A 19,877-nucleotide genomic window follows, 5' to 3' on the forward strand; every position below is an offset into this window, starting at 1 on the left:
TCTTGCTTTTCTGCCTTTTCTCTGGCTTCCTCTGGGTCAATGCTGACGGTGAAAAATACATCTTGGTCACTAAATCGCCATGTAACCACTGGCACAAATTAAGCACTACATTTGAAAGAGGGCTTGTATCCAACCACAAGGCCTCTTGTCATGGGGAGAGATCCATTTGGCCAACAGTGGCACCACATATATCGCAATATATTGCAATAGAAATACCCAGGGTAAGAGAAAGCTGTTCACTCAATATGGGCTACCACAAGAGGACAGAGATTTATACATTGAATGGGGGCTTTATGCGAGATCCATTAGTTTGACGCTCGGCAGTGTCCCTATAGTCCAACGTAAACCCGCTAGCAGAGACCATGTGGAGAAGTGTGGCTCACTGATTAGAGCGGCAGACCCTGATTCAGAGGTCTGGGCCGGGACCAGGGTTCAATTCCCGACGCGGCAGGGTCCTTAGCCCAAAATGTCCCCGGACTCGATAATTCTCGCCTCGGTGCCTATTCTAATCTTGGGGTCCCACGCTGCAACTCTGGGCAATAGCTTGCTTAATCTCCACTACGGCGGCCCACCCGCTGCGGGATGCCTGGCTTTCACCTCGGGAATGCCCAGTAGGGGTTATCTCACAGGGAAAAGCCGGGACGGGTTCCCAAGGCAAGCTCCTTGATGCCTTCGGGTGATACGTGCGCTATATAAGTCGCAATACATACATTTTCATGATGAGATGTGCCCAAGATGACACATCTTTCCACAGCCACTAGAGGGCGCTGCCCAAGGAAAAAGGGTCCATTCATCAATGTGGGCTGCAAGGGATGAGCCCAAGACTTACAGATTATACCAGTGTCTAATTGAAAGAAACACTCTTGAAATGTGTGGACCAACACTCCTCATTGGAGTTAGATAAATCTTATAGGTGATTTATAGAATACAGGGATGTAAAAGGATAAGAAATGTTTTAAAGAACAAGCACTGGCAAAGCCAATAGGTCTGGCTCGCATTTGGAGTCCTGACTAAATCAGTAAAAAATAAAAGGCGACAGTAGTCAAAGACAAAACAGAAAATAATTTCTTTCAATGAACGAAGCATCTTTTAGACTGAATATTTCAAGTGTAATGATTCAGTGAGCTTTTGAGATTTGAAATAGTCCCTTATGCATGGGAATTCAAGCACTGACAAAATGATATTCTAGTGAGCTAAGAGTATGTGGTGAGAGAGCAATAATCCACATTATAAAGTCAAAGCCCGCTTTATGTCTATTTCAAAGAAATGGTAACAATAGATGTTAAAACAGCTGCACTGTTGAGTCAGACCAAAAATATCACAATTTGCAAAATTGAACTTGCAAATTCAAAAGTCAATAACTTATCTAATGAGAAATAGCACTTAGAAAAGTATTTGGAAATGAAGACTGGGATATCCAGTACAAACTGCAGAAAATACTACTTCAAGGCTGTCTTATGTGAGCTTGAGTAATTTGGAAAAAAACAGTGTATGATTCATGATTTATTCAAGCATCTAAATAAGCAGATCTGACGCAGGCTCTCAAAGGGAGTGGGAGTGCAAGCTGAACGTGAACCAGGTAATTGGCTACAGATACTCGGAGTAAACACGAAGTATGTGGAATAAATCCATGGTTATCGGCTGTACACAATGTTCCATGAGCTTGTGGCATTTGTAAAGAATGCTCTAGAGTCAAGGTTCTGATTATTATGGTTTTATTTAACCTTAGAAACAACCAAGAGGGAACTTCTTGATAGGTGCCAAAGAGTCAACGCTCTTGTTTATGCGATTTTGTGGTCTGGATAAACTGCTCGTAGGCCTGACTTGCTTCAGATATACCCCAGTCGCTCCACCCCTTCGTGCCTCTTTCTCGCAAAGTGGAGGTGTCCATTGTAATATCTCCCCTTGGTGTAGGCTGGGTACAGTTAAAGTCATGTGATGAGACTGCTGACACGGTGAACTACATCTACAAATTGACGCTTTGCCTCAGTGTTGAGAGAGGTTATTCATTAACAAGCGACTAAAAGCAACCTGGTCTTGTACCCTTATGAATACTGGGGTGACCTGTGGCAGTATTAGCAAACACATATGTACTTTCCATCGATATTTCTTTTAACCTGCAGTTGTTTCAAAGAATGTCTTATCCTTATGGTGTTTAAAGTTCTATGTGTTATATACACCCCATCAAAGCTTCAAAGTCATGGCTCATCTAGTTTCCTAGCCTGAAAATGGTGATGACGTGGGGACCTACTTTGATTTTGCGAACTAGAAAACTTGACAAAGAGCATGTACAGTCGCAACACGTGTCTGGACATATTCTATGATGAAAAACCGGAAGATCACAGGGACGCGTTAAAATGTAAAAGGTCAAAATATAATTGAAAGAATTTATAATTAAAATACATACAAGTAGTTTCATTTTTGGATTTGTGTGTCAGTGTGCACGTTCGTTCTCCGTGCATCCTTCCTGGTTGTGTTAATTCTACTCACTGCCTACCTTTGAGTAAGGAGTACGCAACCTTAAACTGAAACCTTGAGGGCACGTAGGAAAATACATCTGGCTGTATTTCCAAAATTGTTGCTACAAGAAAATACACCCACACATATTCTCTCTCTCCTTTCAATATAGTGTGTACTAGGATACTGAGGTACTTTGCTAAGAGAGCAACAGTAAATATTTCAGTGTTGACACATTGCCTTCACACAGATGATGTTTGGCTCAGACAGACTTTATAATCACTGTAAGAACGTTTCAAGGCCACATACCGTGGCCCAGTAATGTACCCAAATGCAGACCTAACATGACTTGGTCCCAGGCTGGCATGCAAGCTTTCATGACATACTGTCTATTAAACCAACCTCAGCATGGAAAGTTAGAGGCTAGTTGATGAAGTCATAATGCCCAGTAGCAGGTCTATGCAAAAGTTGACGAAAAAAGGCTGTCTGAAAGAAAAATTGTTTTCTACAGTGATTTGGCGATCCATCTTTGGAGAATAAAAACACACTTTTCTGGCTACATGGAGCGTGATGGCACTACAGTTTTAGTTCACCCTGTAGGGGAAATACACATTTAATGCATCTGTGTATTGATTTAACAATTCAGCCTTTTTTTTTTATGGACCCTTATTTATGCCTAATGGCGGCTTCTAAACAGTAGACAATAGGGACTTTTGCATTGTGCAGCCTTGTTACCATATATCCATGTCTCCCCAAAAAATGCATTATCGAGTAAACCACTTCCTTTGTTTCTTATTGTATGTTCGAGCGATCAGCGTCTTATGATCACATTCCTTAACATTCTAGATTTGATTAATTCAATGGAGGGAGCAGTAAGATTGCAGTCTCTCTTAGAGGTTTATTATCCTAAATATACATTTTACTGCATTCAGCCTAGCTAAAAGGAATACATTTACGTCGCCACTGAGGGAATACACAATATGCAGGTACGTATCCACAATACATTTTTATAGAAATCTGGATGGAAAATGACAACTCTGTAGCAAACATGACACACTTAAATGCCAAATAGATCTCTCTTAAACTAGAAATGTGTTGACAGAGATTATTACCCGGATAATCAGGTTCAATGTTTGGAGTCAATCAAAAACAGTAGAGGGGCCGGAGAGAGCACGTTAAGGTGATGGCAAAAAGAAAACACAGTTGAATGTGCACTCTTTAATTCTGGGAACAGAGTGACTTTTTCTCCTTTCTTTGTAGGTCTCTTAGTGGCTGTCAGCTCCTCAGTGGACAAAATCATCTCCCATTTCAGCACCACCCGGAATATTGTCCAAAAGGTGAGAGTCTAGGATCCTTGTAAGTGACTTGATGTGGAAGGGTTTATACATTTGGAGAAGGAGGCAAGGAAGAAAAGGCATGTTAGATATGAAAAGCTATGCAGGCAAAAAAATATTGGAAAGGTGGGTGTGCATGAGGGTCCGGAAGGCATAAGACCATGCAGGAGAGCTGGGGCCTGATCCAAATACTCCAGATAGCCTTTGAGGTATAAGAGTTTAATTTCGATCTGTTTAACTTAATTTTCCTAATGTGACTACTCTAAAAATACAGTATGGATCAATCAAAAGGGAACAAAATTAAAGATATCTTTTTTAGAGGTTTGCTGAGACTATGAACAAAATAAAAGGAGTAGCGATTTGAGGGGTGAGTAGGCCTTCTTGATCTCACCGCTTCCTACTATTTTGCTCTAGGCCCAGTTAGGGGACAGCCGGCTGAGTCCAGAAGTGGGTCATCTGGTCCTGAACACACTCTGTCCGGCTCTGTATGCCTTGGTTGGGGACGGCCTGAAACCATTTCAGAAGGATGTGATTGTGGGCAGGAGACGGACTTCCCCCTGGACTGTGGTGGAGGCCTCAGTGAAGCCAGGTAAGTCATGACATGTGACTGCTACCATCAAGAACAAATCATGGGCCGTAGAATTAAACTGTGGAGATTGGTGAGGGGCCTGGGTCTGACAGGGCCTTTATTGTGGTTGATGCAGGTTTTAATCCCACCTAAGGGTGAGATCACCAATGGTTCTAGACTCAGTCTTACCTTCTGCTCTAGATCTGAAATGGCTCCTAACTCGGACCACTTCAGGATTAGAATCCAGTTTCACAGGCACAATATTCATGTTCTTTAGGATAAGTGATCAGTGCAAAGTATAATTTGGCTTCCATTCCTCATGTTCGGAGGAAGATCACACTTGGGACCTGTGTCGCTACATGCCTTGTGCTTCATGGATAGTAGCCTAACACACTTGCAGGCGACGGAAAGAGCTAGGAATTCTTCTCTGTGCTCCTGATGGCTGATTCCTGACACACCAGGCCTGGACCTTGGTGGTTTCCGCATCTGTTTCAGTGCTTGTGGTTACTCACATCTGTAAAGAATTCCACAGTGCCTACTGCCACTTTTAAAGCGCCAGTCTCTTTTGCAAACATGGCAGGTATACTGTAGCTGTTAAAATATCAAGTTTGGAACGAGCTGAAGTGAGTGTTGATCTTGGCTTACCCACTATACTATATTTTGTGAGGAACTGCATTATGATATTGTGTCTAAGTTCCTTTATATGGCAAACTTTGCAGTGCCTAGAAACAGACGGTTCCTTATATCAATCTTTTCAAAGAAAGCCTGTAGGGGTAGGGCAAGGTGTACACTGTGATGCTTCTGGTACCCCACCTGATGTTATGTTATGTTATAACAATTTATTATGCGCACTACTACCCGGAGATGTCTAGGCGCTCACGGTCTCCAAAAAATGGTGTCAGAAAAGCTAGTTTCTAAAAAGCCATGTTTTGAGAAGTTTCCTGAACTCAAAACAGGAGGAGGACTTCCTGAGAGGGAGCTGAAGTGCATTCCACTCCTTAATAGTGTTGTAACTGAAACTCCTTCCCCCCCAATTAGTCCTTTTAATTCTGGGGGTGAGCATCAGGAAGGCATTGGCTGAACGAAGCAATCTGTTGGGAGAGTACCAGCTGAAAAGATCCTTCAGGAATCGTGGTCCTTCTCCATGCAGGGCCTTAAAGGCTGTGCAAAGTGCCTTAAATTTGATCCGCTGGCCGACTGGTAGCCAGTGTAGTTCCTGAATGCCTGCACTAATAGACTGATGTTTAGGGGCATCCAGGACCAGTCTAGCCGTGGCGTTCTGTACTACCTGCAACCTTCTGAGTAGGTTGGATTGTAGAATGATGTACAGTCCATTACAGTAATCCAATTTGGATAACACAAGGGAGGTCATCACAGTTTTTCTATAGGAATGAAAGGCAGAATTTTCCTGATGGGCTCTTCCTGTGCAACTGTGCCCTCTGTACATTGGTACATCATTGCTATGGGTACAAATTGTTAGGTGAGGCTGACTTAAGACCGACTATGTGGCTTTCATTGACTCTTACTGGATGTAACAGACTCATGCTGCTCAAAACTACACACACCTAGCAACAAGCATGGGGTCTTGTTCCAGTGTGCAACAACAGTACACATACTGTACAACAAAACATAAAAATACAGTACTGGGCATAGAATTCATGAAACCATGAGTTAGAGAGACACAATAAGGAAGTAAGCTAAGGGGATATTCAGAGTCTTATGCCAATTTGGTGTGGGGACATTACAAACTCAATTTGTAATGCCATGAGGTGTGGATTGTAGCTGGTGCACCCCTACCAGACCAGACCTATAGGAATATCACAGATCAGAAAAAACCTGCTAATTGTCTGCGTTTTTCCCCAGTTTTGAGGTGAGCAAAATCAGGGTGTATGCTTGACTACACAGTCTGCACTAGAATTTTCATGCCATAAATTGTGCAACAAAAACCCTGCGGTGCACAGTTAGCGCCCCATTTATAATCCCAATTTACGCCTGAATCGGGATTTGTGTGGAGCTTGGACTGAGCCCTTAGTGTGTACGTCTCTCTGGAAAAATATTGCACTTACCATTTTAAAAAGGATTGTAAATAATTGTATGACATTGCAGTATGTAATGGGCATGGTAATATAACGTTAATGCTTATTGATGGAGCGCACATACAACCAGTATCTTGGTGTTCGCTAGAATGAATACAGCGCCAGACTAAAACCAAATAAAACAAACAGAACTCGATAAAAGAAACAAAACGGGTGAAGACGGAGCTCGGGGCGTAACTGCCATGATTTGATGTGGTCCTAATGTATTCCATGATACCAAGAACCAGGTTTTGATGTACAGTGAAGTCAATAAAATTGATTTCTGCCCACAGTGTACACTGACATCATTGCAATATGGCCCCTTATGTAGCAGCTGCCTGCCCAGGGAAACATAAGCAACTTGGCCTTTACAAGATCTGTTGATCATTGTGAACCCAGTGGACAATGGTTCTTGTAGACAAAGAAAAACTGGGCTAGGCAGGTCCCTGCTGAATCTTCCCTAGGAACGTGATCCCTAAATCGCACATCATACCCTGCAGTAGTTGTCAGTTACTTTAGATCCTGACACTCTCCCATTCTCAGTGATGCATAGAATGTTCTTCTTTACAGGTCCGGCGACAAGACCCCTGCACACCCTGTACTCCAGGATCTGCCAGCTGCCCCAGCTCCGCAGCAGCAAGAACAAATTCAACGCCTTCATCTTCGGCCTTCTGAAGTAAGTGCCTTCTGGCAGACATTTCAGGCAGCCCCATACCCTACTTCCCCAGTTTCTACATTTGATATGTTTTATACGTTTTTTCAAAGTTTTGAGCAGACTTGATAATCATTATGCAATGGCATTGTATCTGCGTCAAAATATAGTAATCGGTACTATGCGTAAAATAGTTGCTATATGATCAACTATTGGCGAATCAGCTGGCGAATGTCTGAAAACAAATATTTAGAAATGGTCTTGAAAGAGAGAGTGGGTTGAACCTTGGCGTGAGCTGTTGCAGCTCCATCATCACTCAGACAGGCCAACCCAGCAAGTTAAAGATGGCTTTCAGTAAGGTATCTTAGGCCGCCTTTAGTAATTGTAAATGAGCAGTAAGGATAGGCCAAGGGGCAAAGCATGTGCACCTGCTTTTCTGCAACATTACTGTTAAAGAGATAAACAAATTCAAGGTCTGAATCAAGTTAAGATTACAGGAGAAATATGAATTTAAATTACCACCATGTATGATATGCAAAGTCTGGCTCAGCAAATCAAAACACTTCGCTGCACTGACTAATGTTATTCGCCTGGCATTCTAAATTCAGTGAGAGAGGCTATCGGGGACTTCGGTGGGGCCCTTGAACTTGTTGGAGGATTGTTGAGTGAGTCGAGGAGAGGTACAAATATCTTATTGTCCTCCTGCTGTGAGATGCGAACTGCTTTTAATTGCCTTTCCCTTGATTACACATCTTTGTCTTCAGCTAGACCTTATAATTCTGTCACCAGCTCCGCCCTTCCCCATGGGCAATGAGAGTTTATTAAGGAACACAAGTGATTAAAGAAGGACCAGGGGCCATATTATACATACAGCTCATTTTCCTCTATTGCACCGGACGCAGCTTATAAAAGGTGTACCCTGCACAATCAAGGAAAATGTGCCTCATTATGGTGAATTCGCTGCCCCTAGGGCAGCCGCAAACTCGTACTGCCCGGGGAGCAGCGCATTCATGTGAAAAAGGGTGTGGCTGCTTTGAAGCCGCTCAGTGTTTTCACAGTAACACAGGGCAACCCGCCGGCACGTCTAAAGGGGATCTGAGATTCCCTTGCAGGCAGGTTCAGTAAGTGACTGCACCCGCCTGCAAGGGGATGTCTGCAGGGGTCCATGGGACTCCTTTTCCACCACCAGAGGACAGTGGACTGCAGTCAGTGCGCCTTCTGAGAGCTTCTTTACCTCTGTGCCTGCGTCTGTAATACGGCGTGAACGCAGAGGCAAAGCTATTCCCTCAACTGCATGGGGCCACGCCTCCATGCAAATGAGGGAACGCTTTTAGTATTACAGAAGAGAATGCACAAGTGTCTGCGGCCCCTTCTGTAATACCAAAATGCCCCAGGGGCCCTCAGGGGGCCCTCAAAGTGGGCGCAAACGCCTGGTGTGTCCCCGGGGCACTTCTATAATACAGTCCCAGGTTTTTCCAGTGTTAATACTAATTAAAAACTGTCCCAATATAAATAAATGGTGTAGCTCGACAATTTATAATTAAACGCTAGAGATAAAAAGAAAAGCTAAAATGGCGTTAAATGATTGTTATAAACTTGTACTGGTCAGTAGTTGTACTCCGCGAGCCATGCTCGTGCCATACAATGAAGGGTCAGATCACAGGTAAAGAGGAATGCAGAAGGTGGTGCAATGTTTTGGGATAAAGTAGCTGCAGTGCAGAAACTGGCACGGAAAACTTGTCAGAAGTTGTAGGAAAACCCAGAAAGTTGAGTCGAGCAGGCGAGTCCAAACCTAGCCTTCGAGCCATGGTTTCCAAAATGGACGTGCCTGCTCAACTCAACTTTCTGGTCTACCTTAGATCTTGCAGAATCTTGGGACGGAAACATCCAGCATGGTGGAAGAAATGCTTTCTGGCTTAAAGCTTTCTCCAGCCCCCAAACATGGTCTTATTGGGAAATCTGACTGTCATAAACCCCCATGCCCCACCAACGAAAATCCTAACATGTTACTGCCAAAAAACTGTAATATCCCATGCTCTCCAAGGAGTCCTGAATTCTGAGTTCGACCTTCACAGTGGGCAGAGAAAATAGGAAAAGCAGAACCAAGTGTGTATGGTAAACATAACACGTTCTAGGTTTGCACTCTGTTGTCCTCATAGATCCCCCCACTTGGCCACCACCATAGAAATAGTAATTCTATGACACCATCACAGGTTTATTTTTGGGAAGGATGAGTACAAATTGGGCTGCCAAATCTGCCTTGCAGTTATTTCTTGTATGACCCGTAGAGGAGGGTAGGCACTTTATCCTCCTTCTCTATACCATAACTAATGAATTAGTAACTGGAGCTGTGGCCCACGTATTTTAGATTTGTTTTGTCTCATTATTTTAATTAACACTTTTATGCTTCGTTTCCAGTTTCCTAGCCAATCGAAACTTTGCTGGATGGCCCCTGTACCCGGGGTGTGCTGTAAGTGAAATTTGGCCCTCTTTTAAAGCATGGCACGTGCCTCGAAGATCTGTTGAATAGGCCTCAGAGACAAAGACGTCTCAAACAGCAAAAAATACAAGTGTAAAAAAAAATCAAAAACAGGTTAAAATGAAGAGACATGCAAGGAAAAGCTCCCAGAACTGGCAGACAAGAAAACAAACAACCAGCAATAGCTGCACAACATAACCACATTTGTAAGCTATTTTTCAATCCCTTTATATATTATTTATTTTCAAAGATGAACAAAAACTCTCATAGTCCTCCAAGGATTTTCTTCTTTCATGGATCGATAATACTAATTTAAGCTAATGCCATTCCTTGCACCAGAGCGTATTTTATTTCTTCTGTGACCTTTAATATGACCGTTCTTGCAGTCAAAACTGTGTGGTAAACGTATTTCTATTACAGGCAGGAGAGTTTTATCTCTTTGGGAATGAGGCCAAGGATTGTAGTTAATGGAGAACTGCTCAAACAAATTACCTATATCATTTCCATCCTTAAATTATATGGCTTCCCAGAAACTCTGCTACATTTAATCATTAGATGACCCTAGGTGCCGCAGACTTTATGTCAAGGTCAGCACAGATCTGCTGGTATCTTAAATAGAGAATTTTGAAGTAGGGGGGTCGACTAGATGTATGAAGTCGCACATGGCCCTATGCCCAGGAGAACACACTGTAAATTTAATGTGTTTGCAGACAAAATGACTCCCTTGTTGACTAGTGCATTTATGTCTTTGACTTTTTGAGAAAATGTAGACCTCCTCCATGTCCGGAACCAACATAGTTCCTGAAAAGAGTAGGAGTGGATCGGTGAGTCCGGATATGAAATTCCTAGTTCTAAAAATTCAGATCTGGTCATGGGAAAACTAGGGCTGGAGAGGAGTAGGTGCTGCAGGAAGAGGCCCTGAAACACCACACGGGTGGTGTGGAGCAGACATAGCAGATGGAAAATGAGAGCAAAATAGTCCCTGAATCATCATTGAAAATGTGGGGACTTTCACCCAGTAGTCCTGGGTCCACACAGTTATTATACTGTCAAAAGAGGAGACCTGCTTTATCCGCAGGTCAGCGGGTTGCACAGCCGTATACACATATTGTATCCAAAAAAATGATGCAATTTAATCCAAACTGATCCATTTTAATGAAGGATGAAGCAGGTCTCCTCTTTTGACAGTATGATGCCTTGGTGCGAAACGGAACGGCGCACGTCTCACGGGTGCATGTACGCCAAAACGAGAAAAAGGATCACCGAAATATTTGAAATTAAACAGCACTGAGGGTGTGCTTCGGATGACTTTTCATAGTGTTTCCACAGTTATTGCCAATTTTGGGGACCTTTTTTTGTAGTGGACAATTTAGGTATGAAGTTACTAGCCGGAATCTGGGATTTCAGGCCCACCGAGTCACAACACCGAAATTCACCCAACTCGTAATGTGGGTCATAGTAGTAATCTCTTAGCTGCCACAGACACTTTCTGTGCTCCTTTTACATGAAGGTACCAGCCAATAGGCTGACCCCACCTTCCCTATCCTGATAATCGAGGACCAAGCTGGACACTGGTTGATGCTCAGTTGGTAACAATACATAGGCTGGCCCACTTTGTTGAACAGTCCAACAAGAAGGAGCTCAAATAAGTGCTGATTGTTCTAGAAGCATAAATGGCCATGAACAGGGTGAGCTGGTGATTATTGAATTGGGTGTTATACAAACTCAGTTTAGGTGGAGCGGTTTTTAGGTGTGGTCTGGCAGGATGCATATCCCAAAATGCCAGTGTCTTTTACAGCGCATAACACACTTGCGCTGATACTAGGCAACAGTGCCTGATGTCCTGGCTCTTGTTTGTCTTATCCATTGATTGATTCCTAGTTATGAGATAAAGGCCATTCTCCTTCCTACAGGGGTTTAGTTTTGGCAGCATGGAAGTCCAGGTTACCTCTTTTCCTAGATGACAATATGCAGCCCACAGACCTAGATGCCACCTCTGATGGGAACTTTACAGCACGTTGGCGGAGTGTGAGTCTAGCAAGCTCCTTGCTGACTAGTCAGTCCTATTTTCTGTTCATTTTGTTCTGGTGGAGGTGACCCACTGAGGGAACTCAATATAATTCGGAGTCGATACTAAATCAGTGAAATATCAAGGTCAACATCGAACACCTCGAGTATGTAAACTGTACAGTGCCAGCGTATCAGCACTTATAGAGGAGATAGAGTTACTCACTTAAAGGGTGACACTTGTACATAGGGTGGATGGAACTCATATCCGCTGTCAGTATTAAGATTATCCCAAGATTACTTTAGTGATTTCAGGTCTCGCCAGCCTGCAAAGCAAAGAGAAAAAGGTTGTCATGCGACATCAGAGGGACTTACTGCAATGTGTCTGGCAGCGTAACCACCTAGAATGTCTGTTAAGATAGGACAGGGTTTAACGAGCTTGGAATATGGTATTACAAATTTTATATCATATATTATGTATGGGCACTTGCATTTTCTTTCAATAAAATTATTTTAACTTAAAAAAGGTAGGAAAGGATTCCCAGACGTCATGGATTAATGCAGGCAGCTCAGCTGATTGTTCTGTGCAAATGATCCTAGCAGCACCATATGGTCCAAGCCTTAGCTGGTTACTGATGTGGCTCCCCACAAGGTATAAACCCTAAACCTAGGGCGTAAGACGGATCATTAGCACCCTGGTAGCCATACATGGCACTATGGCTGGTTGACTGTCCTTGATTAGCAGATGTGTATCGAGGGTACTGATTACATTCTTTATTGTTCAAATGCATTTTGAACGATGGAGATTGAATGTTACCATTACCAACAGCTTGGACACTGGGCGATGCCTCACATTTAGAGGGTTGTAGTGAGACAAAAAACATCCTTTGAAGCAGTGATCACCTCTTTTACAGGGATATGGCATTTTAAGTAGAGGTTGCCTAAACTGATCACTGCCCCACTGAAGCGCCAACATCAAAATACAAGGAAAAGTGCAAAATTTCACTTGATAAGATATACCAAGAAATTGTTGAGAAATCCTTTGGCGGGGTGTCTTGAGACTCAATACACCCATCCAACACAGAGAATCTTCTGGAAGCGTATGATGCGCTGTTATGTGACCCCCCCCCCCGATACCCTGACAAAGATGTTTTCGGGTTCTATCCATAAACACAATGCCGAAGACAGTATGGGGTTTGGCCCGCCCCTCCACATTTGGTGAGCTGCCCATAAGTTAAGGATACATTGGTAGGAGATGATGGTATTGGCAGCCTTTTACGTCATTCTAGGCTTCCCTATGTCTGAGCACCTTTATACTTTTTTTGGTTTCAAGCTAGAAATGCAGGATTAACTGCCCTTTAGGAAACGGCTCAGAACCTTCCTGTTCGTAAACTAACTCCTGAGGAGCCTGCGGTCACAGCTCTGTGTTGCTCAACAGTGCTGGGATGTCTTCGGGTTGCCATGCGCTTTATACATTTTCCAAACATAACATTAGATGGTGATTAATATTTCTCTTTCTGGTGACAGCCTGAATGGTACTTGCAAGACATTTGAAATAGACCACCAGCCCAACTCCTAGCATCATTCGATGATCAGGGAGACAGTGGACATTGAACGGCCCAAGTGGCACGCTGTGAACGACCGACATTACTTTGTAATGGGAAGACAAATGGTATCACTCTATAAAGATGGGGAACTATGACAATTGACAAGTTTGATAGAACCATGAAACTATAAGCAACGACAACTCAGTGAGAAAATACCTATGACCCTGTACTCTTTGTACTTACTTCTGCTGCTCTCATCTGGAGGAGATGGGAGTCAGTGGGCTTTAATTTATTCTACTTCTTTTACATTTCTGTAAGCCACCTTATTGTACAGAATTTTCAGAGGCCCAGATTTTAAATGTAAAATTATCATTGGTGTCATTCCTCTACGTATTAACAAATATTAATAGTGTAAAAAAAGTATTCAAATTGTTAGCTTACGATTAAATGGTTTGTGTGTATAATTAAGGGGTTGCTAGTTTGTTTTAAAACACATTAATTATGTATTTAAGTAATCAAGCAGCATTTTATCTGCTAAAGTAACATTTGGTTACATTTGTAGTACTGTGTAGAATTGTTAAAGTCGTAAACATTTCCTCTTTGGCCCTTTTTGAAATTGATAGAGACCAGTCAATTTAATATGAAGTTCTATCCTGTTCCTCACTCTGGCAGTCAGTGGCCATATTTTCAACGTTATCAATTGAAACTCCTAGCAAACACTCCCGTCATTGAACTTTTTGTCTAAGTTTCAATGTCTGCAAGGAGATTTAAACCAGGGAAGTTGGGGGCGGAAACTGTACGGTGGCCACATGTTCACTCCCATTTTTATGTCTTTGTCTGTGGATAGATGTAGGACAATGCTTCTGTCAGAGGCAGCGGTGAGTGGGCCTATTGGATCCCTGCCTGGCCCATTTGCCATGGCCAAAACTTCCAATTCTAGTTGGGTACCATTCGGAATACATATTATTAAGTGGCTGAGTGTCCTGTGCCAGTGATGGGTAGGCTGCTAGGGCTAAGGGGTTGTCAGACAGCCATCCCAAGGGAAGTCAATGCGCTTTGTGCGATTATGGATTTTCTTCCTTTTGGTTCAATCCTGGTTTCATCATGTTCTCCTCTTTTTCTCTTTTCAGCGCCAAACTCTTGGATTTCTGGGTTTCGCACCTGCAGGAAAATTCAGGTAATCCATGGAATGGAGTGACTGTGAACTCGTACATGCATATATGTGCACATATATATGTACGTATGCCAGTCAAAATAATTATTGGCCCTCTAACTGAGGTTTTGGTACAACAGATACAGGTGCATCATTATTTACCACCACTAGTTAAAATAAAACATTTTAGCATCTAAAAAACATACAGGTAATATGAAGTTATGGTTAGCTTGGGGTATAACACCATAATGTATGTTTAAAAAAAACAAAATTCACTTTAAAATAGTTAATTTATTGTTATGATGTAAAAACCAAAAACGCCTGAAATTCTACAGATAAGGTTAGCTGCTCCAACCATAGCTTGCATTCGTGCCATGCAAACCATAACTTATATACCAAATACAATGCTCATAACCTCAACATATTTTTAACAATGTCTTAAAGTACTTCACACCACGTCTTTAAATTGCAACACATCCACAGAGGTGTTATGCTGTGTCCATAGTTGGGCCACTTATAATGTTAATGGCTAGGTAACACGTGGTGTCACTATTTCGAACATTTTTCTTATTTATGAAGTCATGAACTACTGGAAGGGCGAGGACATGAGCATTGCATTTGGTGTGTGAATCATGGCATGTGTACCAGCTATGAAACGCAACCAATCATAACTCATTAATGTCAGGTGTTTTTGGTCTTATATCATAACCATGCAAACAAAACAGGTGATGGACCGAGTGTGGATCAATGTCACACACTCACCCCAGTCCGAAGATCTGGGCCCAAATCCATCGTTTTTTTGCACTCCACACCACCCTGGGTTAGACAATGGCGATATGCAAATCAGCTCTGACCCTGTGCCCCATGGGAACAGTCCAGTCCGAACTACAAAAGCCATGTCCTTCCCAGAACGGAATCAATGTGTGACATTGATCCACATTCTGTCCATCACCTGTTTTGTTTGCAATTGCCGCCATAAGTGCGCTGGGGATGCTCAGACGTGGGTCCCAGGCACTCCACACCACTGGAGTCAAGCTAGCTGGGCTGATGAGAGGTGTTACCTCGAAACCGGTCCGGTCCTCGGATGCTTGATTCCGTTCTGGGAAGGACATGGCTTTTGTAGTTCGGACTGGACGGTTCCCATGGGGCACAGGGTCAGAGCTGATTTGCATATCGCCATTGTCTAACCCAGGGTGGTGTGGAGTGCAAAAAAACGATGGATTTGGGCCCAGATCTTTGGACTGGGGTGAATGTGTGACATTGATCCACATTCTGTCCATCACCTGTTTTGTTTGCAATTGCCGCCATAAGTGCGCTGGGGATGCTCAGACGTGGGTCCCAGGCACTCCACACCACTGGAGTCAAGCTAGCCGGGCTGATGAGAGGTGTTACCTCGAAACCGGTCCGGTCCTCGGATGCTTGATTCCGTTCTGGGAAGGACATGGCTTTTGTAGTTCGGACTGGACTGTTCCCATGGGGCACAGGGTCAGAGCTGATTTGCATATCGCCATTGTCTAACCCAGGGTGTGTGGAGTGCAAAAAAACGATGGATTTGGGCCCAGATCTTTGGACTGGGGTGAATGTGTGACATTGATCCACATTCTGTCCATCACCTGTTTTGTTTGCAATTGCCGCCATAAGTGCGCTGGGGATGCTCAGACGTGGGTCCCAGGCACTCCACACCACTGGAGTCAAGCTAGCCGGGCTGATGAGAGGTGTTACCTCGAAACCGGTCCGGTCCTCGGATGCTTGATTCCGTTCTGGGAAGGACATGGCTTTTGTAGTTCGGACTGGACTGTTCCCATGGGGCACAGGGTCAGAGCTGATTTGCATATCGCCATTGTCTAACCCAGGGTGGTGTGGAGTGCAAAAAAACGATGGATTTGGGCCCAGATCTTTGGACTGGGGTGAATGTGTGTCATTGATCCAAATTCTGTCCATCACCTGTTTTGTTTGCAATTGCCGCCATAAGTGCGCTGGGGATGCTCAGACGTTGGTCCCAGGCACTCCACACCACTGGAGTCAAGCTAGCCGGGCTGATGAGAGGTGTTACCTCGAAACCGGTCCGGTCCTCGGATGCTTGATTCCGTTCTGGGAAGGACATGGCTTTTGTAGTTCGGACTGGACTGTTCCCATGGGGCACAGGGTCAGAGCTGATTTGCATATCGCCATTGTCTAACCCAGGGTGGTGTGGAGTGCAAAAAAACGATGGATTTGGGCCCAGATCTTTGGACTGGGGTGAATGTGTGACATTGATACACATTCTGTCCATCACCTGCTTTGTTTGCAATTGCCGCCATAAGTGCGCTGGGGATGCTCAGACGTGGGTCCCAGGCACTCCACACCACTGGAGTCAAGCTAGCCGGGCTGATGAGAGGTGTTACCTCGAAACCGGTCCGGTCCTCGGATGCTTGATTCCGTTCTGGGAAGGACATGGCTTTTGTAGTTCGGACTGGACTGTTCCCATGGGGCACAGGGTCAGAGCTGATTTGCATATCGCCATTGTCTAACCCAGGGTGGTGTGGAGTGCAAAAAAACGATGGATTTGGGCCCAGATCTTTGGACTGGGGTGAATGTGTGACATTGATCCACATTCTGTCCATCACCTGTTTTGTTTGCAATTGCCGCCATAAGTGCGCTGGGGATGCTCAGACGTGGGTCCCAGGCACTCCACACCACTGGAGTCAAGCTAGCCGGGCCTAATGAGAGGTGTTACCTCGAAACCGGTCCGGTCCTCGGATCTTGATTCCGTTCCGGGAAGGACATGGCTTTTGTAGTTCGGACTGGACTGTTCCCATGGGGCACAGGGTCAGAGCTGATTTGCATATCGCCATTGTCTAACCCAGGGTGGTGTGGAGTGCAAAAAAACGATGGATTTGGGCCCAGATCTTTGTACTGGGGTGAATGTGTGACATTGATCCACATTCTGTCCATCACCTGTTTTGTTTGCAATTGCCGCCATAAGTGCGCTGGGGATGCTCAGACGTGGGTCCCAGGCACTCCACACCACTGGAGTCAAGCTAGCCGGGCTGATGAGAGGTGTTACCTCGAAACCGGTCCGGTCCTCGGATGCTTGATTCCGTTCTGGGAAGGACATGGCTTTTGTAGTTCGGACTGGACTGTTCCCATGGGGCACAGGGTCAAAGCTGATTTGCATATCGCCATTGTCTAACCCAGGGTGGTGTGGAGTGCAAAAAAACGATGGATTTGGGCCCAGATCTTTGGACTGGGGTGAATGTGTGACATTGATCCACATTCTGTCCATCACCTGTTTTGTTTGCAATTGCCGCCATAAGTGCGCTGGGGATGCTCAGACGTGGGTCCCAGGCACTCCACACCACTGGAGTCAAGCTAGCCGGGCTGATGAGAGGTGTTACCTCGAAACCGGTCCGGTCCTCGGATGCTTGATTCCGTTCTGGGAAGGACATGGCTTTTGTAGTTCGGACTGGACTGTTCCCATTGGGCACAGGGTCAGAGCTGATTTGCATATCGCCATTGTCTAACCCAGGGTGGTGTGGAGTGCAAAAAAACGATGGATTTGGGCCCAGATCTTTGGACTGGGGTGAATGTGTGACATTGATCCACATTCTGTCCATCACCTGTTTTGTTTGCAATTGCCGCCATAAGTGCGCTGGGGATGCTCAGACGTGGGTCCCAGGCACTCCACACCACTGGAGTCAAGCTAGCCGGGCTGATGAGAGGTGTTACCTCGAAACCGGTCCGGTCCTCGGATGCTTGATTCCGTTCTGGGAAGGACATGGCTTTTGTAGTTCGGACTGGACTGTTCCCATGGGGCACAGGGTCAGAGCTGATTTGCATATCGCCATTGTCTAACCCAGGGTGGTGTGGAGTGCAAAAAAACGATGGATTTGGGCCCAGATCTTTGGACTGGGGTGAATGTGTGTCATTGATCCAAATTCTGTCCATCACTTGTTTTGTTTGCAATTGCCGCCATAAGTGCGCTGGGGATGCTCAGACGTTGGTCCCAAGCACTCCACACCACTGGAGTCAAGCTAGCCGGGCTGATGAGAGGTGTTACCTCGAAACCGGTCCGGTCCTCGGATGCTTGATTCCGTTCTGGGAAGGACATGGCTTTTGTAGTTCGGACTGGACTGTTCCCATGGGGCACAGGGTCAGAGCTGATTTGCATATCGCCATTGTCTAACCCAGGGTGGTGTGGAGTGCAAAAAAACGATGGATTTGGGCCCAGATCTTTGGACTGGGGTGAATGTGTGACATTGATCCACATTCTGTCCATCACCTGTTTTGTTTGCAATTGCCGCCATAAGTGCGCTGGGGATGCTCAGACGTGGGTCCCAGGCACTCCACACAACTGGAGTCAAGCTAGCCGGGCTGATGAGAGGTGTTACCTCGAAACCGGTCCGGTCCTCGGATGCTTGATTCCGTTCTGGGAAGGACATGGCTTTTGTAGTTCGGACTGGACTGTTCCCATGGGGCACAGGGTCAGAGCTGATTTGCATATCGCCATTGTCTAACCCAGGGTGGTGTGGAGTGCAAAAAAACGATGGATTTGGGCCCAGATCTTTGGACTGGGGTGAATGTGTGACATTGATCCACATTCTGTCCATTACCTGTTTTGTTTGCAATTGCCGCCATGAGTGCGCTGGGGATGCTCAGACGTGGGTCCCAGGCACTCCACACCACTGGAGTCAAGCTAGCCGGGCTGATGAGAGGTGTTACCTCGAAACCGGTCCGGTCCTCGGATCTTGATTCCGTTCCGGGAAGGACATGGCTTTTGTAGTTCGGACTGGACTGTTCCCATGGGGCACAGGGTCAGAGCTGATTTGCATATCGCCATTGTCTAACCCAGGGTGGTGTGGAGTGCAAAAAAACGATGGATTTGGGCCCAGATCTTTGTACTGGGGTGAATGTGTGACATTGATCCACATTCTGTCCATCACCTGTTTTGTTTGCAATTGCCGCCATAAGTGCGCTGGGGATGCTCAGACGTGGGTCCCAGGCACTCCACACCACTGGAGTCAAGCTAGCCGGGCTGATGAGAGGTGTTACCTCGAAACCGGTCCGGTCCTCGGATGCTTGATTCCGTTCTGGGAAGGACATGGCTTTTGTAGTTCGGACTGGACTGTTCCCATGGGGCACAGGGTCAAAGCTGATTTGCATATCGCCATTGTCTAACCCAGGGTGGTGTGGAGTGCAAAAAAACGATGGATTTGGGCCCAGATCTTTGGACTGGGGTGAATGTGTGACATTGATCCACATTCTGTCCATCACCTGTTTTGTTTGCAATTGCCGCCATAAGTGCGCTGGGGATGCTCAGACGTGGGTCCCAGGCACTCCACACCACTGGAGTCAAGCTAGCCGGGCTGATGAGAGGTGTTACCTCGAAACCGGTCCGGTCCTCGGATGCTTGATTCCGTTCTGGGAAGGACATGGCTTTTGTAGTTCGGACTGGACTGTTCCCATGGGGCACAGGGTCAGAGCTGATTTGCATATCGCCATTGTCTAACCCAGGGTGGTGTGGAGTGCAAAAAAACGATGGATTTGGGCCCAGATCTTTGGACTGGGGTGAATGTGTGACATTGATCCACATTCTGTCCATCACCTGTTTTGTTTGCAATTGCCG

General features: G+C 45.2%; 1 protein-coding gene across 2 annotated transcripts in view; it reads left to right on the plus strand.

Annotated features, from left to right (window-relative positions):
• RUSC1 (RUN and SH3 domain containing 1) overlaps positions 1–19,877 on the plus strand; it is a 214,487-nt gene that overhangs the window by 132,347 nt on the left and 62,263 nt on the right. For both annotated transcript variants that reach the window (XM_086947408.1, XM_086947407.1), the window contains 4 exons: positions 3,718–3,794; positions 4,206–4,380; positions 7,005–7,110; positions 14,250–14,296. In XM_086947408.1, the coding sequence (XP_086803534.1) occupies positions 3,718–3,794; positions 4,206–4,380; positions 7,005–7,110; positions 14,250–14,296 (405 nt within the window). The remainder of the gene's footprint in view (positions 1–3,717; positions 3,795–4,205; positions 4,381–7,004; positions 7,111–14,249; positions 14,297–19,877) is intronic.

Source organism: Lissotriton vulgaris, chromosome 12 (genome assembly GCF_964263255.1).
Source record: "Lissotriton vulgaris chromosome 12, aLisVul1.2, whole genome shotgun sequence".
NCBI classification, from domain to species: Eukaryota; Metazoa; Chordata; class Amphibia; order Caudata; family Salamandridae; genus Lissotriton; species Lissotriton vulgaris.